Genomic DNA, 23895 nt, shown 5'->3' with positions numbered 1-23895 from the left:
GTTTGTAATGTATCAATGAGAAATCAGAAGCATATTTCCCATCTTTTACATTGTCTGATAATTGTAGATTTTTTAAAAATAAATTAATTATTTTATTCAGCAATAATATTCAATCAATCATTGATTGATTAAATTGACTTTATAATGTTACAAAAAAATCTATTTCGGATAAATGCTGTTCTTTTGAACTTTCTATTCATCATAGAATCCTGAAAAATAAAATGTATAACGGTTTCCACAAATAATATTGTGCAGCACGACTGTTTTCAACATTAATAATAATCAGAAATGTTTCTTGAGCAGCAAATCAACATATTAGAATGATTTCTGAAAGATCGTGTGACACTGAAGACTGGAGTAATGATGCTGAAAATTCAGCTTTTATTATTCTTTTATTTTATTCAGCTTTTTATTTTAAAATAAAAAAAAACAGTTAAAACGGTAATAATATTTCACAAAAATTAAAATTTTTACTGCATTTTTGTTTAAATAAATGCAGCCCTCATGAGCATATGAGACGTCTTTTAATGAATGTATTTATTTTTTAACAAGTTTACTAAACAAAACTGTTCAGAAGGCAACCTTATCTTCCATCACTTCTCTGTATGGTTAACATTTTCATCTGAAGCAGAACTGTGTACAGATATGTTGTTACTGTCTACAGCGAGACACACATTCATTCAAAGTGGAGTTAACCAAATGCTTAACTTGTGCAATGAAAAATAAATATATTGGAGTTTAAGGTTTGAAAAGGTTTGAATCTACCCTAATGCTGTGGACCGTAAAGGTTTAGCAACAACCTTTATAAATGGAATACTAAAAAATATAATAAACCTCCTGGAATTTTGCACAAATGTCACCAATAATGCGCCTTTTTGGATGTATAAAGTGTTTTAACATGCTAAAAGACAGATGCTCCCTTACTTGGTGGCTCTTTTGTGTTGATTATGTCAAGGTTACCACTTATGTTTCCATGGCCATGTTTGTCAGCATATACTGTCCTCGATCCTTCATACTTCCTTCCTCTCGGATCACAGCAAGTTCTTTTTTAACTTCCTTGCAGCTTTTTTTTTTTTTTTTTTTTTTTTTTACACTGATGTGTGCTTTTCGGAGCAGCTAAAATTTTATGTAATCTAAACACACACACAAATAATATTTTTTTAATTTTTATTTAATTATTTCACAAATTTATTTTTTTCTTTGTTTTCTTCAATGATCACATCTCATATTTCATCTCGAGTATGTGCACGTACAATTACTTTTGAAAAAACCTTGTGACAAAAGTGGCAAAAAATGTTGACCGTAAAGGGCATCATGCCGAAAACAAACTATGTGAAAACAGATATAAAACATTATATATAAAGCATTTTCATACAATACATATTGAAATGTTCTGATGGCTTATACATTTTAAGGCTGAAAGTCTGGGACAAGGGTAAAGCAACAAAATCTATAGGTAAAAGGCATTTGAAAAAAAAAATAAATTAAGGATTAACAGATTAAGGTGTGTAAAAAGAAACCTTCATGACTGTTTTAATGTGTCATTCATTTATGAAAAAAACAAATCAGGAAAATAGAATCTGTTAGTCTGAATAAAAATCAGCCCCTGGGACATAAAAGTGCCTGCAGTTGAAGAAACACTCAAACTGGCTAACAAGCCGTGGTTAAAGGGAACCTTGTATCTTCCTCCCTGTTCTCCAGTTTTTTCCACGTCCTCTCTGTCTGTCTCTTTCTGCCTTTCTCTCTCTCCTTCTCTCGGTCTGTTTTTGTTTTCCAAGCAAGGTTCCCTTTGCAGGAAATTGTGTATTCTGTAAGCATTCAGGAAGGCAGAGAGCAGGTTTCCTGTTGGAGCCATGGTCACAAAAAAGAAAAAGAAAAAGAGGAGGGAGGAAGAGAGAAAGCGGGATGGGGGGGTTGGTTGGGTGAAAGGGGTTCAGTAATGGTCCGAACGGGTGAAGAAAAAGCAGGCAGCTATTTCTCTCCCCTCCCCTTCACAAAAAAAAGTTCTGACATTTCAAGCCTCCACTCAACACCAGAACAATGACCTCCTGAACAACGTGGAATGAAAAGCATAGATAGATAGATAGATAGATAGATAGATAGATAGACAGATAGATAGATAGACAGACAGACGAGACTCTCACCTCAGGGTCTGTGCGAGGGCATGAGGGAGGAGAGAGCCTGATGATGAAGTGACTTTGGGTGTGTACCGCGCTCCTGAATTCTTCACCCACACCAGCTCTTTGGTGGCTCGGTCAAGATGTGAGCGGATGATTTCTTTTGTTTAACACCGTGGACGTCCTGGGGGTTTTCGTTTTGTACTTTTGACACATTTCCCCCTTCCCATCCCATGCGCTGTGGGGGCCAATGGTTGATTTGAAGGTGTATTTACTCTGATCTGGATTAGCTACTGAAGCCTGATGAAGAATAAGGCTGCCAAGCTGAAGTCCAAAAGGAAAGGAACTGAAAATGCATTCGGCTGTGACTTGACCGAACATCTGCAGAACTCAGGACGAGACGGTAAATTCCTCTTTTCCATACTCACTCCTCCTCTTGCCATTCATATAACGGCCGCCGAGCCTTTCAAAGCCCCAGCCGTCATAATAAGTCTGCTTTATTACGAGCAGCAGCCTGGGCCTCTGCGTAAACATTAACTACGTGTAATAAACCAGCACCCATTTCTCGCTGGGTGATGTGTCTGTGTTTTTGTGCTGTTGAAACAGAAGCTACTTCATTCAGAGTCTAGGTCCAAACTTTTGAGTGAAACTTGTTGCTTTAAGTCTTAGGTGTTGTCTAATAAATCTCCACTTTGGGTGGGTTAATGGGTCTAAAATAAATCTGAATGTAATCTTAGTTTATGATTAAGTTGCGTAGTGCTTTGATTTGCCAAATACACATGAATAAAGTGAAAAATAAAGAGCAAAGGAAATGCTCAGAGGAAGAGGAAGGGAGAAAAGAGGAGGAGAAAAGGGGAGGACTAGATTTTAAAGATATACAGTTCACGTTAAATGCCAACATATCCTGTTTATAAAACATCATCAAAATCATAACTGAAAAGCAACAGTTCCTCTCAAAGTGAGTGCGTGTGTTATTGAGTATATCACAGTTAATGCAATATTTTGATATGCCGCCGTTGGACTTTCTTCATTTATTTGTTCAAAGTGATTTTGTCCCCACGAAACAGTCTTTTGTTTTAGATCCTGTCTTCTCACATGTTTTGATCACTGCGACAGGCAGAATGACCATAAATGTGACCGTGCAGCACAAAAGCAGTGTTAAGTCGCTGGGGTATATTTGTAGCAATAGCCAACAATACACTGTATGGGTCAAAATTATACATTTCTCTTTTATGCCAAAAATCATTAGGATATTAAGTAAAGATCATGTTCCACGAAGATATTTTGTAAATGTCCTACCGTAAATATATCAAAACTTAATTTTTGATTAGTAATATGCATTGCTAAGAACTTCATTTGAACAACTTTAAAGATGATTTTCTCAATATTTTGATTTTTTTGCACCCTCAGATTCCAGATTTTCAAATAGCTGTATCTCGACCAAATATTGTCCTATCCTAACAAACCATACATCAATGGAAAGATTATGACTGGTTTTGGGCTCCAGGGTCACATATGCTCTCAAGATATTTATCCTGAAGAATCTGATTCATTTTCTGTGTTGAAGTAAGATTATATTCTATTATAATATCTCAATATTGCTTTTTTAACTAACAATTATTATTATACAATTCTTTATCATGACAAATAAGTCATCAGGTAAGATATTGATTTTCATCCATTACTTAAACAACTAATGGAGTTTTTTCCCCAATGCAACAGGCTCCTTTTGGTTTTCTCACTAGCAACTTTTATACATTATTTGAGCATAGCATAGATTTATACTTTCTCAGCATCATCCATTAACCCCATTGTGATATTATATAGTGTTTCCAAAACTTGAACTGTGAAGTCAGAATACATTTTGAATTAATTCACCCTCTTGAAAGGCCTGCTTATTCCATGTTTTTTTTTTTTTGCTAGTAAAGAAGCCATGAGTAGACATCAATATCAAACCAAAATTTCCCATATGAGGACTGGCATCCAAAACATATGCTAGTGTTTTCAATAAGATATCCATGTCAGATGTCAGCATCTCCTTACTAAACTAAAGCAGGATTTACCAATAACTATAAAACACTGGAGCACATCTCTGGCTGCAGGTCATAAAGAGAGCTTTTCTCAGTCGTCTTCCTCTCAGAGAACAATCATTCATTCATTCATCCGGTCTCCACTGCGTCTCAGGCAGAATTGCTGAATAGTAAATGATCTGGGTTTTCCCTAAATCCCCCATTTTTCTTTCTTTAATGCTTCTTTTTTGCTTTCTTTAATTTTCTTTTTAAAAATGTTATGCTTTTGCTTAGGATGTGCTGTATTGTACTGTGTGTGAGGATTTTACTCCAAGCTGATCTCTCTGCAGTTATAGTGTATCGATAATGAAATTCACTTTATGAAAGTTCTTTTATATGTAGATCTGTGATACATATTTAGGTGAACGCTTCCGTTTTTAGATACGTGTAGATTAAGTAAGACTCTGGATGGTTTACTGGTTCAGCTAATGTTTTGGTTACACTTTATTTTACAGTACATGTACTTCCACAAGAAAGTACTGGGTAGTTGAAGTTAACTATGGGTTAAGGTTACTTTAGGGGTAGGTTCAGGGTTAGTACCTAGCTATTAACCAGTTATTGTAATTGCTATGATAAGTACATAACATGCGGAGCAGGACTGTAAAATAAAGTTTTTTTTTCCTACAGTTCATTACTTTAAATGATTTGGAACACATCGTTTATAAGCCTACTTTCAGTTCTTTTGCAAATGGATTATGACTCGGTGAAGTGCCTGGTAATTTATTTGTTATTGAACTAATTATTGAGCCTACAGCTATATTTACTTCTCCACATCTGCTTCTTCTGAAATCCAGTCTGACAAAAGGAGAGTATCCTGACCTGACTTCCACACAAACTGAAAACCCCAATAAATCCAATAAAAAAATTGAAGGAATATTTTACCCCAAAAATGAAAATAATTAACTCTCAAATGTCTGATTTGGTCCATACAGTGAAAGCCAATAGGGTCTAAAGTTTCAAGGTCCAAAAAGGACCCAAGTGTAATCCATACAGCTCCAGTGGATTCTGAATTGATCAAAAATGACTTTGTATGCTGAAAAGGCCAAAATGTGTTTATTCACTTTAAAATCACATGATGATGCTTTGATGACATCAAACCTGGTTTTGGCACATTGTGACATCATGACACGAGTACCAGTTTGGTGCAAATGGCATGTCCCGGTAAATTAAAGTGATCAGCTTCAGGGTTAACAATGCTGTGAAATCCCTCGATAATTGTAGCTCATTGTGATGATGTCTATTTAGATGTCTATTTTTATGATGATAAATCAATTTAAAGCTTGAAGATATCATGGCTGAAGGTATGGTTAGGAAGTGATGAAGTTGGGTGGGAACTTTCTCGAGGTCTTTTAGAATAAGAGGAAGTGTCATAAGTAATACCAGCTGCAAGGCCTGGGTGTGTCAGGTTTCCTCTGAAACAAACAAACCATTTTTAACTTCCTGCCCTGGCCCACCTTCTCCACAATAAGCGCCTGACAGGATAAAGGAAGGACGGTGTAATAGTACTGTAGTCTACATGAAACACTACAGTTGCGAAGAGAGACAACAAAAATGTACATTCGGATTATTTAAAAGGTTAATATACAAAGAACGCAGACTTGAGTAAATGTGGTTGTTATATATTTTGCAATGTTGCAATAGTTGTATGACTTACTAAATTGTGATAAAAATCATACAAAATCTCATTTTTGGTATTTGTAGGCCTTTCTCCTGGCTACATAAAAATTGATGAGTGCTTTCTGACTGACTTCAAAATGTATTACCATTAGGGTAAAGAGTTTTGGTTTTTATTGTCCACATTTTTCAGACATTTTCTCACACAAAGCCTAGTCAGTGGTCAACTGCATGCCCCAATAATCTCAAATGCGTCTCAAACTGTGCTCAAAGTCTACATTCAACACTTAGAGATTTCACTATGAACTCCATCTGAGGTCTATACTTCACTTTTTTCGTTGCCCATCAATTTGCTTTATTTGATGAATCATCACAGGTTCCCTTTTACGTTATAATCCAGGGTTCCTTACGCATGTATGCACATGCACACTCTTTAAAACCGGGGCTGATTATTGAGAGCTAAAATATTAAATGTGTTTATATTTAAGAATGAAATAGAAGGCACTGCATGTAAGCTTGCTTAATTTGCTCGAGAGCATGATTTATTTAAGTCCTGCTCTTTTCATGCAATGAAAGCTTACAGTGACTAGGGGATGTAAAGCTCCCAAAAGGTCAAAAACAAACAAACAAACAAACAACATCCTAAAAGGTTCAAGTCTCCTGAAGCTAAATACACCTTTGTCTGAGGTGACCAAAATGTAAGCAGTTATTCACTAAAAAAAAAAAAGAGCACTTACATCTCATTCATGCTCCCATATATTCAAACTTGGTTCTGGTCACTGTTTTAGGTACTGGTTATTTTTTATTTTTTATTTTATTTTTATTATTTTTTTTAAACATTGATATTTGAGAGTTGTGGAGAAGAGGTGATTTCTAGTGAAGTGCAGATTTTAGTCAGACAAAAGACAATATGCTACTAAATAATGTTCATGCTAATACTTTTATGGCTTTCTTTTTTCCACTGGATGCTTTCATTGTATGGAGAGAATTAGTGAGAACATTTCTCAAAATATTTTATCCTCTGTTCCATGAAAGAAAAAAGTCATTAAGGCTTATGTGATGATGACTGAAGTTTCATTTTGGGTGAACTGTTCTTTTAATAAATGAAGCTTTATTGATATATGTGAATGACCATCCATTAATTTGTCCTGGTTTTTTTTTTTTGTCTAGTTCCTTATGTTCTGAAGACTTGCACAGAGTTCATAGAGAAACATGGGATTGTGGATGGAATCTACAGACTCTCAGGAATCACATCTAACATTCAAAAACTCAGGTGGGCCAATTATTTTGACTCACCGTGTCAAACATACAATTGTGTTGCATGATGGGAAATGTTTCCTATAAGACTTGAACTAGTCTAAACTCTTGCCTAAATCATTTGTACAGTCATCTCTTTGTAGTTCATGTGTGTATCTGTGTGTGTGTGTGTGTGTGCATACAGACAGGAGTTTTGCTCTGAAGCCTGTCCTGACCTCACTAAAGAAGTGTATCTTCAGGATATCCACTGTGTGGGCTCTTTATGTAAGCTGTACTTCAGAGAGCTCCCCAACCCTCTCCTCACTTACGAACTCTACAAGAAATTTACAGTAAGTTTGTCAGATAAAAAGGGATGGGCTAGACTAGACTAGAATAGCGGAATAACAGATTGCATCTAATACAATAGCCTAGAGTTTAAAATAAGTGTTTAGATACTATTTTTAATACAGGATTTAAATGCTTAAAAATATCTGAATGTCATTGCATTAGATAAAAAAATATAAGTACATGTGACATTTATTTTAGGGATAGCATAGGCCCCTTTTATTATTATTATTAATTGTTATATTTTTGTACTACAGTACAGTAGTACAGCACATACAGTAAGTGGTCTGTTATATTGTTAAAGCTCTCAGAATTTCATCTTACATTTTGGCCATATAAATATCAGTGACTGCACCAAATTGTATATTTTTGTTAAGTTTGGGCCTCTGAATAAAACTGAGGTGTTTTGTTCCTCCTCGAGTATGAGCTCCATATTCATATTCAATAAACTCTTCCATGAAAAATATATTTTTCTGATTATTATTGCATATTTCAGACTTTGCAGGATTTAAAAAAATGGTTTGTTCTCATATATATAATATTTTAGATAGTAAACGTGTAAGTGTTTCCTGTAGTTGTACAAATAATCAGTTTAATATTAGTTCCATTTGGACCTCTACAAACACCAACTTCCTTGGTTAAGATGATTATTAGTTTCCAGGAGATCCATAGTGATTCATTAGAAACACATTAAAAATGTACCCATGGATCCAGGAATTAATGTTCCTCGATCTATATTTTTGTGCAAAGGATGCAGTGTCCGTTAAAGAGGAGCAGCAGCAACTCCTAAACATCAGGAGTGTCATAAAAGAACTTCCTGCTTCACACTTCAGGTACAGCTGGCATTACTGAAATAATCTGTGGCTTTATTCTGTAAACTTCGTCTGTCTTTATTTGCTCCCGTGTCATTTCAAACCTGTATGACGTCCTTTCTATTGTGGTAAAAGTTTGAGGAATATCCTGGTGAGTCTTTCCAATACAGTGGAAATTAATAAGAACAGGGTGCTGTCAAAACCAAAATAACAAAAAAGCTCAATAAAGTATCATAAAACATGAAATTTGTTACTAAATGAAAGTCTTGACATCCACCCCAGCTCAAAGAAGTCTTATTCAAGAACTAATCAGTCTTTTGAAATCAAATGGATTCTTTCCAATGAATCATTTGACCTATAATTTACAAAACTGATCTGGGATGCATTTCCCATACAATGCTGCTTAATATCCATATACAGTGCATTACATTACTCATAGTCACACCTGTTTCTCGAAGCAGTAGTAACTTCACACATCCGTCATTTAAACTATGAGCCATGTTATACTCCGGTACCAGAGAATATATATATATATATATATATATATATATACACTAGCAGTCAAAAGTTTTTGAACAGTACAATTTTTAATGTTTATTAAAGAAAATTGATCAAAAGTGATGATAAAGACATTTATAATGTTATAAAAGTTTTTTTCTTTTCATCAAAGAAACCTGAAAAAATCTACTCAGCTGTTTTCAACATAATAATAATATTAAATGTGTTTTTTTTAGCAGCAAATCAAGAAGGATTTCTGAAGATCATGTGACACTGAAGACCAAATAGAAAAGAGCTATTTTAAATAGTAAAATTATTTTTGCTGTATTTCTGATCAAATAAATGCAGGCTTGGTGAGCAGAAGAGACTTCTTTAAAAACAATAAAAATCTTACTGTTCAAAAACTTTTGACTGGTAGTGTTTATACAGTATATATATAAATATATATATATATATATATATTTGCAGTTTGCAAATGTTCGTTGGAACTATGATTTCGGGAAAAATGTTGATAACAATAGTTCGTAGTTGGCTAGCAATGCTTTAAAGAAACGAACCTCTGAATGAATCATTCACAAATCTGTCTGATCCGGGAAGATTATTAGTGAACAATGATTTCAATTTCAGTCTGTTCATCAAACAAAGTTATCTGATGACTTAAGAAAACTTGGGGAAAAAAAGTACACAAGACGTATTGACTATTTTTATGGTGCTTGCTTTTTGCTTGAAAGCTCTATTCATTGTAATTGCATTGGAAAGAGTGACCAGTGCATTAGTCAAATTTTCTCCTTTTGTTTTCCACAAGTCATACAAGGTTTAGAGTTTACATTAGTAAACATTAATTAACAATGAACAATACATCTACTGCATTTATTTATCTTTGTTAATGTTCATCTTAACATCAACTAACACAATTTTCAAATCAAAAGTTGTATCTGTTAACAGTTAATGCACTGCGAACTAACATGAATATGAACATTTTTTAGCTAACATTAACAAAGGCTAATAAATGCTGTAAAAATATATTGCTCATTGTTAGTTTGTGTTGGTTAATGCATTCACTAATGTTAACAAATGCGACCTTATTGGAAAGTGTTTTGAATGAGTAAGTGACAAGATCTTAATATCTGGTAGAAATGGTTGAAATCTACTGATTTATTTATTAATTTCCTCTAGAACGCTGGAATACCTCACCAAACATTTGGCACATTTAGCTACCCTCAGTCACCATACCAACATGCATGCTCGCAATCTTGCTCTGGTGTGGGCTCCAAATCTACTTCGGTGAGTCTTGCAGCGGTTTTACTTTCATTTCATATGCTAATTATCCAATGTCTTCATAATTCTGTTCTCAAACATGATTTTAGCCATAGTTGGTTATACCACAAATATGTGAAGTCTACAGTAAACTTGCAAAAGGTACACTGTAAAAAAAAAAATCCATAAAAAAACGACAGCTGTGGATCCCGGAATTTTACCGTAAAAAATACGGCAGCAACATTTTAGGTTTTACGGTTTTAACTTAAATTTACAGTTAAATACCGTAATTTCATTAACTAATATAATGTTAATATACCAACCTATTGAAGTACTGAACTCTGTTTTGTACCTTTGTAATACACTGATAACCACCAAATGCAGGAGGTGATGAGAAAGTCACATGATGAACCAAAGCTCATCACAAGCAGCTTTTAAACATTAACATATATAGAAGTTGCACAGTGTCGTTCACACAAACACTAAACACCATCATGGTAACACACATGAAACTGAAATAATGCAATAAACATTCATTTAACAACATTAGGTGTAACACACAACCCTAATATACAAAACTGATAAGAAAAAACTAAAAAGAAACATAGTTATTTCAACAAAATAAACATCAAATTTGAAATGTAACGCAGGGAATTCTGGGAATGCCAATTTACGGTTATTCACTGTAAATTATACGGTCTTTTTCACTTCAAAAAACGGTATGCTACTGTAAAATTACATGTAATGTCCAATACAGTTTTTCACCGTATATAGTAGGGGAATTTACCGTTAACCATTTAACAGGTTTTTACTGTAGCATTTTTACAGTCTTTTACCGTTAAATTCACAGTCATTTTTTACAGTGTAGAATTATATACAATTATATAATTTTTTACGTTCATGCTATTATTCTTCTTCTTTGTTTGATGATCTGTCAAATGAGATATTTTCTTTAAAGGCATTAATGCTACATACTATTATAACTCACAAAAACTATTGATTCATTACATTCATTGCATTTTCTAAGTGCTCTCTTTTCGTTTTGGCGTAGCTCCAAGGAGGTAGAAGTGCCCTCCTGCAATGGTGATATAGCATTTCTGGAGGTGCGGGTCCAGCAGTCAGTCGTGGAGTTCATTTTCAACCACACTGAGCAAATCTTCAACCTGGATCTTCAGCCATGCAAGTCCAGAGAAGGTACAGCTCGCATTAAGCAATGCAGTCACACAGACAATGCACTGTATCTCTGAATGAACGGAGCGGTTGGTGAAGATGCCAGATGCTGTTAGTATAGCCATAAAAAAAACTTAATTGAAAAGTGCAGTCAGTAATTTTTGAAGTAGTAGTAAGAAGAGGTTTTATTTTAGATGTACAACACCTGGGCATATTCTGTAACCATGTTGTACAACTCAAAACAGGATATAGAGTAATTGGAAATTGCAGCTCATTAAGGGGAATTAGCACACAGTTGGGTAGAGTGTAGCTTATGCTCATTTGAAAGCCATCCAGTCTTTCACAGCTTGTGATGATTTGATCAGCGCACATGTGTTTGGTTTAGCACAGCCTCCTAAAGCTCCTGCAATAGGCCCTGCTTTTACACTCGTCTTCCTATTTAAAAACCTGCCTATGAGTGTGGTTACAGGAAATAAAGTATAGGTGCATCCCATTTCATGTACTTATGCACTATTCTTTGCCGTTTTGTAGTGTGTAAATAGTGCGAGTAGTGTGTTCACACTGAAAATTCCAAATAGATATCTAATTCTAAATATAAATATATTTACACTTTTACAGTTGCCAAAAATATAACTTTTGGGGTTTTTGTTATTAAAAAACAAAAATAAGCAAGCTCAGCCCAGGTGACAAAAAGTAACGCAGAAGCAACGTAATGCATTACTTTCCGTAAAGAGCAACTAAGTAACGCAATTAGTTCCTTTTTTTTTGGGTAACGCAATATTGTAATGCATTAAAGTAACTTTCCCCAATGCTGTATGTGTGATATTAGTATGGATGCAAGTAAAATTCCTGAACTGCTACAGAATAATTTATTTTCTTTCTGTGTCTTTGCAGGAATTAATAATAACGAAACTAAACTATATTAGTTTGACTGTGCTATTCGTGACAGCTGTGATGATAAAGTCAGGAAGTGGGGTGTATACAATAGCATGAGATCTGTAGACAAAAATGTAACAACAAAACAATAGGCAAGTTACATACAGAAAAAGCAAACAGCTAATGGCCGCACACATGCAATTGTGTGGTAACTTGTTGATCACAGTGTTGAAGGTGTATTCACTACAGTACAAAATATCTACTCGATGTTTTTTTGAGATTTTGAGTAGATACTGCATCATGAAAACAGGGTTATTATCATTAACTAAAACTATTTAAAACAGTTTTGCTAATTGAAATAAAATATAAATATTTGCAAATTAGAACTGAAATAAGTTTAAGTTCAAGCACTAAAATGTCTAACTGTAAATTGGGACATTTTTGTGAGAACAAGAATAAAATCAAGAATCTGTGATTTGTTAATTCTCTTTCACCTTTATTTAACTGACAAGCCTACAAAGAAAAGATTAAAAAAAAAAAAACTTTGGTCAGAGGCAAAATAAAAGTGAAAAGATTATGGAATATCCAAGTTAAACTGTTTTGAAACATCCAGCAATAAGCAGCTGCATTGGTAATAGGTGAGGGGATCATGATTGGGTAAAAAAAACAAGCATCCACCAAAAAAGATGGGTCGTGGCTTACAAAAACATAATGAGAGAATTGTCAAACCATTAAAAAAATAATATTTCTCAATGCAAGATTGCAAAGAATTGAGGTCTTTCGCCATCTACCATACCGTAGGGAATCTGGCGAAATCTCAGTCTGTGTAGAGCAAGGCAGAAAACCTCTGTTGATGTGCGTAACCTTCAAACCCTCAGATAGCATTGCATGAGAAACCATCATGCTGCGGTTAAATATAGCCATGTGGGCTCTGAAGAAGTTCAGAATACCATTGTCACTAAACACAGTCCATCGCTGGATCAAGAAAAGCAACTTGAATCTCTGTTAGGGAAGGGGAAAGCTATACATCAGCTCTATGGATGCCGCGGGGTTCTCTGGGCCAGAGCTCATCTCAGATAATAAGAAATACAGTGGAGAAGTAAGCTGTGCTCAGATCAGTCCACATTTCAACTTGTTTCTGGGAAAAACAGACATTGAATTCTACAAAGGGACCATCCAGACTTCTATCAGGTGCACAAGCTAACATCTGTCATGAAATAGGGTTCATCAGTGCACATGGGATGGGTGACCTGCAAATGTGTGAAGGCACCACTGAGGCTGAGGCATATACTGGGACTGTGCAGAGACATATACTGACATCAGAATGACATTTTTTCCTGGGAAGTCCATGGTTATATGAGCGAGACAATGCTAGGTTTCATTCTGCATGTGCTACAGCCTGCGGTCCAGATCTGTCTCCTATTGAAAATGCATGGTGCGTCATGAAGAGGAGAAATACACAATGATGACCACTTACTGTTGAACAGCTGAAGTCTTGTGTCAAGCAAGACTGGGCAACATTTCCACTTGCAAAACTGTAGCAATTAGTCTTCTCGTTTAAAAATGATTAAAAACAGTCATTAAAGAAAAGTCGATGTGACACAGTTGTAAACATGCCGCTGTCCCAACTCTTTTGGAGTGTGTTGCAGCCGTCAAAATCAAAATTTGTTTATGTTTACAAAATACAATTCAGTTGGTCAGTGAAAAAATTGGAGATCTTTTCTTTGAATTTTTGTCAATTAAATAGAGGTTAAAGAAAATTTGTATTGCATTTTACAAAATGTTCCAACTTCTCTGGAAATGGGGTTTATAAACTGAACCTAAATAGTAAAAAAAAAACATTAAAATGACAAACACACAAAACAAAATTACTAAATCTAACTAAAATATATATATTTTTTAAATCAAAATGTTAATAAAAAGTATATTAAGGTATATAAATAATACTAAAATTACACTAAATTAAATACTTTTTAAGTATTGTGTTCAGCCACTTCTTTTTCCATCATTTATATATTCTGATAGAACAGCTCCTCAACACTTTCCTGCAAAGATTAGCTCCGACCTGGATTAAACACACCTACCTGCAACTTTGTAGCAATCCTGAAGACCTTGAGTAGCTTGTTCAGGTGTGTTTGATTAGGGTTGGAGCTAAGAGGTCCAGAGTTGAGGACCCCGTGATAGAACAAGGATTTGAGCTCTTTTAGTGATGCAAAGTATGTTATTCTCAAGACATGCTACATGGAACTGGTTTTCATGGTTTTGTAGGCCCCAGCATGGCATGTGGGGAGAAGTACGCCACCTTGCCTGCCAGCACGCAGTCTGGCCCCATGAAGCTCATGAGTCTGGAAGAGGCGCAGGCTCGCTCTCTCAGTCCCAACCATCCAGCGATGAGAGAGAGACAAAGAGAGAACAGCCTTCCAGATACCAGCACTGCTGCAATGTACCACACAGTAATAGATCTGTCTGACAGCAGGTATGATATATTTACGCAAGCCTACACACACTCCCTATAGCATGTGTATGTCAGGTTTTAACATGCACAATACTGAAACTGTACAGCATGCACATAAACTGTAAAGCTTGACCTAGAGAGCAACATTTCATTTGAAATCTTCTCATAACACAGGAGAAAATTCTCAGGAAAATCTAAGAAGTGGAAGTCCATCTTCAGTCTTGGGCGATCTGTCATCGACTCTAAAGGGAAGCTGAGTCGCAATGGGAGTGTCTTTATGAGAGCCCAAAATCCCTCCGGTAAGAAAGAGACAGAGAGCGAGAGAAGCTTTCTAGTGTCTAGAAACTAAAGTTCCCAAAAAGGGAAAACACAAAAGAGGAGGTGCAGCCAGAAATCAAAATGCCACTTTATGATATTTCGGGCAGCAGACATCAGAGCAATAATACAAGCACGATGTTGCTCTCGATGTCTGATGAGAGCCCTATAGATGGCCAAAACATCATGAAGTTCAAACCCTATACTATGAACCCTACTGTATAGTGTGAGTGTTGCAGACGGTAAAACACTGAAACAATTGTGTAATTTAATAAAATGCATTTTCATATTGGTCTAAATGGTTTCTACAAAAGCAAATAACACTCCGCATAGAAGAAGAAAAAAAAATTGTATTTTGCTTGACCCTAGAGTCAGAAAATATTATACATATTTTAAAAACATGTCACCTTAATAATGGTGAATTACGTTAAAGGCCCAAAGATTATTATATTGACCTACATGAAGTAACATTTTGGCTTATGTCTGAAGAGAATATATTAATTAAATAAATAAGGTGTTTATAATAAATAATATTTTTACTTTGTATGAATGTTTTTGTCTTTGGGAAAATAAATATATTTTATTATTATTAAATCAAAATTTAAAGTTTGAACCAAAACAATAAATACAATTTGAAAAAAACTAATGCATCTTACTGTATTTTTCTTTTAATTTGGTTCAAATGATCTGTTTTTATGAGTGCAGAGTAAAGAAGAAGAACAAATAGTATGGCGAGATTTATGTTTTATGTTTCTTTCCTCTCTTGAACAGAAAAACCTGTTATAAGGCCATCCAAAAGCATGGACTCTCTCTGTTCCTTTCAGGCAGCAGGTGGGGCTAGATCTCCATATATACTTACTTTACTACGCTGTCCTTTTGCAGTTCTCTAAAAAGATTTAAAACAATTTTGATGTATATAATAAATGCATATATGTATATAAAGATACATTATATATTAAAAATAACAACTTAATTCACATAAAAGAAAAAGCAGCTAATTAATTAAGATATCAGCCTGACACACGGCATATGGGCAAACATTGATAGTATTACAGAAAAGGTTCATGACAGGAGGCTTGGTTTTATTTTGTTAGATTGGTTTCTGCAGTACTGCAATAATAGGAAAAAAAAGTATTTAATCAAATGTTTTCAAGTGAATGTATCAACTCAAAGTTAATGGAAAGTGCAGTGTATCACGTTAATTAATGGCATGCTTTGTTTTACAAACAAAGTTTAATGCTTAATATTATTAAGTCTAAAAAAACTGTCTGAATTTTTATCTTTGGGTAAAGTGTGAAAAAATGTTGGGGCCGCTGTACATAGGTTAGGTGTCACCACCACTTTTCTCTTTTTCACTCCCATTCAGATGAGCACAAAGCACCAACAGAAGGAAGCAATGGTATCTTTATCCCAAGTCTAAAATCCCGAACCCTGGGCTCGGATATCGACTACAATCCAAACAAGAAGGATCCAAAATGGGACTCAGATCCTCATACAGCTTCGGGAGGATGTGTGAATGAGAAAAGAGAAAGAGCATCGGATGCCTCCTCTGCATCTCCATCTTTATCCCCACTGCAGAAAACTCTTCCAGAACAGCTGAAGGTTTTCAAAGGTGATGACCGCAGAGGCTGCCAGCCCACATCTCCCAAAAACCGTCGGATGCTGTATTCTGGATCTGCCAGTAGTGGATCGTCTAGACCATCTTTTCCAGGCAGCCTGTTTCCGCTGGAGTCGTCGCCGCGGCAACAACGGAAGGCCCTCAACATTTCGGAACCCTTCGCGGTGTCTGTACCTTTGCGTGTGTCTGCAGTTATTAGAGCGGGACAGGGGTCTGGGGGGACTCTTTAAGCCCAGTAAGGAGGCTGGACCTCTGGAAGCCCATCGCAGCGAAAGTATTGGCACTGCTGGATTGCGTGTCCCCAGCAGAAGCAGCAGTGGGAACTTCACATTCACAGACTGGGAGACTGGACTAACAGGTCACTCCAGCAGCACTGGGTTCAGAGAGCACCTGCTCAGTGACAGCAGCGGAGGCAGCGGATGCAGTATCTATAGCAACAGCAGCCCTTTCCCCACGGAAAATGAGGATCAGACTGGGGAAAGAGATATTACAGATGCACTCACTCTGGGGACAACAAAGAGTATGATGATTGGTCAGTGTGTGTGTGTGTGTGTGTGTATGTGTGTGTGTGTGTGTGTGTGTTTGAGCTGGGACTGTCAGATATCTCAGTAATGGCAGATGGGGGAAGTGTTCGGGAATCACATTATTTGTGCAATTCTGTTTGGTGATGCTAGTGCCGCAGAAATTATACACTGCACCTTTAAATCTGCTACCCTAACTGATAACATGATGCTGATTTCTCCGAATTTTCTCAGGCAAGGACACAGAAGTGAGAGAGCTGATAGCCAGTGTGGAGAATTCTGAACCTCAGGCGTCATCTGAGACTAAAGAAATAGGGAAAGAACTGGAAACTACATCAACACAACAAGAAATGGCAAAATTGGACAAACTGGTATGATTTGAATTGCTAAAACACATGGAATTGTACGCCTGCATTTTTAATAGGATTGACATACTACAAGCACAATGTTTCTCAATCAGGGGGCTGCGGGATGACTTAAAATTTAATATATTAAAGTATATACACAGTAGAGGGCCTTCGAGTCAAAAAAGTTAAGAACCACTGTACTAGTACTAAATCCCAAGATGAAATAGTGATATATATTTCAAGTCCATTAACTCCTAATTGCAATTAAGCCATAATTTATAAACCTATTTAAGCTACTGTCTTAAAAAGACATCATTTTGACCTCTGAAATATCATTGGAACAAATGTCTGTATAACCAGCCCTCACTTTTCTCTCTTTTTTTTTGTTCCTTCGTCGTGTTTCACAGGAAGTAATCAAAAAGGTGCCATCGTCTGGCATGCATCACAAAGTTTTAGTCACCGAGGCTAAAACAAGCATGCCAGGTGAACAGGTGAAGCCCCGCTTCACCAATATGACTGGAAACGAGGACACTTGCAAGCTAAGTGCACAGAGAAGAAGTAGTTTGCCTACAAACACTGTGACGTCAAAAGGACTCTTTATAGACCTTACCAAAAACGTGACGTTTGATCATTCTGCTGCTACTACGTTTAATTCTGTCACGAAGCATTTCCCAGAAAGATTGTTGTCATGTGATGGTGGCTGGAATTACCTGGATAATGAAGCTGACAGGACAGACCACAAGAGCCTAGAGTCGCAAACCATAATAACAACCAGTCTAGAGCTTTCCCCATTTCTCCACCTAAAGGAAACAGATATCCTCCAAGATGCAGAGCCATGCAGCGAAGAGGAACCAAGAACAGAGGCTGTTAGGAAAGACAACACTCCCAAAAGTGACTTGCCGGGTAAATCGGACGTTCACACATCTCTTCACTCTGACACGAAAGAGCCATTGATAACAAAGGATATTTGTAAAGATGAAAATAAGGAGGTTAGTGGTGAACCAAAGAAACTCGATTTAGCAGAAAGAATCAAGGGAAGTTTGGAAAGACTCTCGACTTGTCTGAATGAACAACAGCGCACACTGGATAGTTGTTGTCGAGATGCTGTAGACACATGGGGGAGTAATTTGGATCAGGTTGAACCATGGGAAGACTTGTGTTCTGCCAAGCAGTGGGTAACCAGCCCTCTGCACTCACCAAAACCTATGCCATGTCAAGCAACTCACAGCCAAGTTCTTGAAAAAACAAAAGTGGACGACTTGCCTAAAGAACCAGCTGTGCTTGATGACATTACACCATCTCAAACAGAGGCTGCTGTGACAGCTGCCTGTGAACTCCGAAACATTGACTTCCCGACAGGAAACAGAAATGCAGATACAAATGTAACTTGTTTTTCACCGATAACAGAGCATTGCGAGAGCGATAACCTCAAGTGGATGGGAGACAAAGACGACAGCAAACTTGAGATTCCGCAGGTTAAGATACTGAAGGCATTCACCGATCCAGATGAGACGGCTGCACTGCAAAACGTGAGCAAAGCAAAACAGAAACACTCATCTCAGAGATTTCATCGACAGACATCCCATGAGTCTGGCGTCGTGGAGAGGAGTCGTGAAGACATTCAACCCAAACTCAGGCCATGCTCCCTAAACCTGGATTTAAGACACCAAGGTGTCAGAGACTTTTCAAACAGTCACTATCTGAAAAGTGTACAACATTCAGTTGCACAGGAATGCACGACGCTTGAAGCCATGCACGGTAGCTCGTCTCTAGAGTTGGAGCTGTTCTTGAGTGGCTCTAAGGCACCTGTGCGACGCAACTCGGCACCAGTCAGCGTGTCATCAGTTCGCACTGCATTCATGATCAAAACTGGCAAAGCTAAAGCTGTTCCTGTTATTCCGCCAAAAATTCAGTACAGCCACATACCTCACGCTCTACCTGAGGGGAGCACCGATCAAGTCAATCAAAGTGCACCTGAAAAGAAACCTGCTAAGAGCAAGTTGGGAAAGGAGGAACTGCCAAGCAGTGAACCACCATCAGCGATTCCCATGAACAACGCCACATGCAACGAGAATTACAAACCGACCTCCGTTCCAGATCTCCCAGTGTTGAGAAGGAAGCGATCTGCAAATGGAGACACCTTTATGGATCGCCCCAGACCTGAGCGCTCATCGCTTCTTCAGAGATCATCCTTCAGAAATCGTCCAAGACCTCAAAGTCTCATCCTGTTCAGCCCTCCGTTTCCAATCATGGACTACCCTCCGGTAGGGGACGACGGAAAACTGCTCCTATCTCCTATTAAAGCTGAAGCATCACCATTTGACGTCTATGCAAATGAACTAGCAGAAAACCTCAAAACTGCTGAGGGGGTAACCTTGCGTAATAAAATGACTTTGCCAAAGAGTGGACAAAGGCTTGAGACCTCAACCAGTTGCTTTTACCAGCCACAAAGGAGGTCGATGATAATTGACAATAGAAGTAACAGGCAAATTGAATAAGACTGAGCTATTATTGGCCATCATGCAATAACTAGCGAACTTCTTGCATATTAAATGTGACCCTGGAGCACAAAACAAGTCATAAGGGTCAATCTTTCGAAATTGAGATGTATGCATCATCTTAATGCTGAATAAATTAGCTTTCCATTGATGTATGGTTTGTTAGTATAGAGATACAACTATTTGAAAATCTGGAATCTGAGGGTGCAAAAAAATCTAAATATTGAGAAAATCATCTTTAAAGTTGTCCAAATGAAATTCTTAGCAATGCATATTACTAATCAAAAATGAAGTTTTGATATATTTACAGTAGGAAATTTACAAAATATCTTCATGGAACATGATCTTTACTTAATATCCTAATGATTTTTGGCATAAAAGAGAAATGTATAATTTTGACCCATACAATGTATTGTTGGCTATTGCTACAAATATACCCCAGCGACTTAAGACTCCAGGGTCACAAATGTGACCAAGTGTCCGTATACTTTATAGAAATCAAGGTGGCTTTAATCCTGATAATGCACAATTGTAAGTATCAAGCTTTGTGTAAAATGCTGCTGCTAAGGATTTATATAAGAGATTTTTTCTGTCTTTGCAAGGAAAACTGAAACATGCCTTAGAATAAAGCTGGGAAACTCAGCAGGCTCCTACTGTCTGTGTAAATACAGACTACACAAGCACGTCTTCATTCCCTTGATGTGGATCTCGAGGTCTTGGTGTCTGTTGTTACTTTATCACGATTGGAATATTGTGTTTACAATCGGAGGCATTTATAAATTATCTACAAATCTGCATGATAAAATTGGGTGCATGCCAGCCAAAAAGAAAATAAAACTATTAAAGCAGTTCCAAAAATGACAAAAGTCAAACATTTATTTATTCCATATTGTCTTGTCTTTGTCATACAGATCTGTACTTCCAAGTCCATAGAGAGTAAAAATCAATTTGAACAAACGTTTAGAGCAAAAGTCCAGTGCTAGAAGTTTAAAGGTCAATGTTCTTGAATAATTCAAACGAATTGTTTCGAGCTGTATACATTCTTCTTTAGTAGAAACAGTTTTAATATTTTCAAATCTCCTGATTACTTGGTTAACAGAAATGTATGAAAACATGGTTATGCTGAGGTCTCAAACATAAGAATATAAAAAAAGTCCATGTTTTATACAAACCGTAAAGCAGAGAAGTTTTGACAATGCATTCTGAAGCATGTTAGAGACAAAGATGAAAGATCACAATCATTAAGATGTCAGTTATTGTAATCAAAGAACACTAACCTTGTAAGATGCTCTTTTTGTATTCAGTCAAATTGGATTTATTGTATGTATTCTATTCTAAACAACATAATAAAAGTATTTCACATGTAATGTGTACACTGTGACATAAGCATTTCGATTGACAAATGAAGTTATTTCAGTGTAGAATTATTTAGTTATATATAGCGCTATATTTCTGTTTGCATAATTTTCTATAATTCTGGTAAGATATGAATAAAGTAGTTCCTATATATATATATATATATATATATGGGGTACGTTATGACACTTACAGTTGTCTTGCAGTCAAATAAAAATAGAAGCAATCATTTATAATATAGGGCCACAGAAATGTGACCCCACATAAGATATGCGTATGATATGATAAGTGTAAGTTGAGTCATTTGGGGAATATAGAACAATTTACATTTGAAATAAAACAATGGGCATACTGTATATGAGAACAAGAATCGCATTCTAAAGCCTTGTGTTGCAGAACAATATTCACATTTTCATAAACCAGCCAGGAAATGCTTTAATATTCATAATATTTGAATGTAGTGAAACAATTTTCAACATTTTAATAGTACTTTGTGTAGTTATACTATTTCCTCTGGTTGGAGGCAATGCTCAACAATTTCAAGATAAGCCACTGACACACTTTTACCCCAAAGCTAAAAGAAAAATAAATGCATATACCTTGAATACATTCAATGTCACACTGAATAACTGTATCAATGTAAAGCTACAATTCTAAAAAAAAAAATGTAATAAAAAAAAAATGCATTTTAAAATTCATGCCTTTTTTAGGTTTTAAACATGCATTTACCAACGTATGATTATATTTTTAGACCTTATAATTATTATAATTATCTGTAATATTTTACTTGGCCTAGCAGATTCTATTCACATCTTTCAATCACAGTCTTCTCTATTCATGTGATGGTCAAAAACTTGGCTTTAATCTACACATCTATAATAAACGCATCTTTAATCTACTCTCCTTTACTCATTACATACAAATGGCAGTTAAAAATACACAATAAATGCACACAGACAATGTAACTGTGAAAATATTTTGAACTTATTTTTAATTGCAAATGAAATGACTGCATGTGATAGACCGGTCTTGAAACACCAGATGTTGCTCTAGACTAAATGTACAGTAGATTGCTAGAAATACACCGTATATGAAGAGCCTAATATATAAACAAAGACTTCCTTTACTTATGCACCCAAAAGCCACCATGGAAATTCGAGTACAGAGCAAAAGCCAGCTACTTTTGTCCGGCTAGCATTTTATTTATTTATTTATTTTGGAGAATACTTGCATAATGTATAAGCTGGAAGTAGCTTATACACAGTTAATTCGTAAAAACAATAACAATCTAAGAATTATGAGTACAAATCCATCTATTCTGTGTCTCTGAAGTCAGTAATTCCTCTTATGTTAAATACTGTTTTTCTTCACCTTAACTTGCCACTTGAGTGTGTTCATTGAGATATTTATGTCAAAGACACTCACGAACTGCATTATTCAGATTTCAGTGCTGTTTGACTGAATGAATGCAAATAGTGTCTTCCAAAAACTGCGGTAAAACATGATACATTTGGAGATGTTAAAAATAAATAAATAAATAAAAACCTGAAGACAGTTGCTTGGAAACAACAATGCAGAGTCACGGAATGACCTGCAGCAACCAATACACCTCATTTAAAGAAATAGAAGCAGAAACTTGTATTCAATTTGTTGCAAAGCCCTTGTTGCTTTAGAATTCGTTATGATTTCGCAAAAGTGTTACTTGACTCATCACGGATTTTGATCTTCATTTGTACCTGCAAAAGTTTTTGTAGAGTCAGTTGTGATTAGAATGGTTTACAACTATTCAAAAAAAATAATAGTAATCATGTTTATAGGGCCAAGTTAAATGACGGTGACTACGGTATGCAATATATTTAACAAGATCAGCTCGTATCCTTAAATGTACTGCCATCAAGAAATATCCCAGAAAAACTTATGATGTTTGTCTGAAACAAATCTATGTAGAATATATAAATCTATATAACACACTTAATAGATGATATGAAAAGTTAAAAAAAATACCTGTTCTAACATGAACTGAAGTGGATCACCTGGTCTATCAAAAACCAGTTTCTCTGTGATGTCCTGAAATAGCACAAATGAGAAAAGCACAATGAACAGTCTTGTCCTGGATGTCTCAAGCAACACAATGTTTCATATCTGCTGCTGAAATGACATTGGTAGTTAGTCAGAGCTCTATTTTGTTTGTTTGTTTTCGTAATACTCCTAAAACAATATGCAGCTCTTTATTAAATAAACCAGAATAATGCGATATTAACACGCTACGCTTTCTCTGTTTTGGGGAACTTCTATTAGTGCTCTGAATTGTCCTTCGCCATTTTGTGCAAAGCAGTTCATCACTGTCTACCATTTTCTTCGTAAGAATAAATACCAGTGGCTGCAGCTGTGTTCTTTCTCACCTGAAAGATCTGAAGAATATTGTGAGTCTCCATATAGTTAATAGCGCGCGCGTAAGGCTCCGTGAACACCGAGGAAGGGCGCGAGGTCTCCGCACTCTCGGTGATGAGCAGTTTTCTGATAAACCAGAATCTGCCATCGCACAAAGTTTATGTTGCTGTAGTAGGCTACTAAAAACCACACGTGCAAAAAGTAAGTTGCGAAGTGTACTTCTGCGAAGCATCATAGATTTAGCGTTCGCTCTTTAAGAAAGGCGCATTGCCGCTGTTCGAAATAAAGACCAAACTGTGTCTTTAGCCCGTTTTGCGTGCATGCAGAAATGGGACTCGCATACATCGAGAGCAGGACTGTTTGAAATGAAATGTCACACTGTAACCCCTAGCAACTGTAC

General features: G+C 36.2%; 2 protein-coding genes across 2 annotated transcripts; one reads left to right on the top strand and one right to left on the bottom strand.

Annotated features, from left to right (window-relative positions):
* The first annotated feature begins 1955 nt into the window (after nucleotides 1–1955).
* LOC107702947 (rho GTPase-activating protein 31-like) lies at nucleotides 1956–19843 on the top strand. The gene is given in 13 exon segments (XM_016505414.1): nucleotides 1956–2520; nucleotides 6971–7073; nucleotides 7242–7386; nucleotides 8132–8214; nucleotides 9868–9975; nucleotides 11000–11142; nucleotides 14263–14470; nucleotides 14624–14748; nucleotides 15536–15595; nucleotides 16131–16578; nucleotides 16580–16902; nucleotides 17138–17274; nucleotides 17658–19843. Coding segments are annotated over 13 exon segments (4074 nt in total). The 5' UTR covers nucleotides 1956–2420; the 3' UTR covers nucleotides 19749–19843.
* Nucleotides 19844–22108: 2265 nt separating this feature from the next.
* LOC107702887 (uncharacterized protein C3orf30-like) lies at nucleotides 22109–23647 on the bottom strand (the record flags this gene model as incomplete). Its single annotated transcript, XM_016505328.1, has 3 exons — nucleotides 22109–22840; nucleotides 23109–23171; nucleotides 23507–23647. Coding segments are annotated over 3 exons (261 nt in total), but the record flags the coding sequence as incomplete, so codon positions are not given.
* Nucleotides 23648–23895: the final 248 nt, after the last annotated feature.

This window comes from Sinocyclocheilus anshuiensis, unplaced genomic scaffold (genome assembly GCF_001515605.1).
Source record: "Sinocyclocheilus anshuiensis isolate Anshui unplaced genomic scaffold, SAMN03320099.WGS_v1.1 scaffold238, whole genome shotgun sequence".
NCBI classification, from domain to species: domain Eukaryota; kingdom Metazoa; phylum Chordata; class Actinopteri; order Cypriniformes; family Cyprinidae; genus Sinocyclocheilus; species Sinocyclocheilus anshuiensis.
This window is presented reverse-complemented; position numbering and strand designations above follow the sequence as displayed.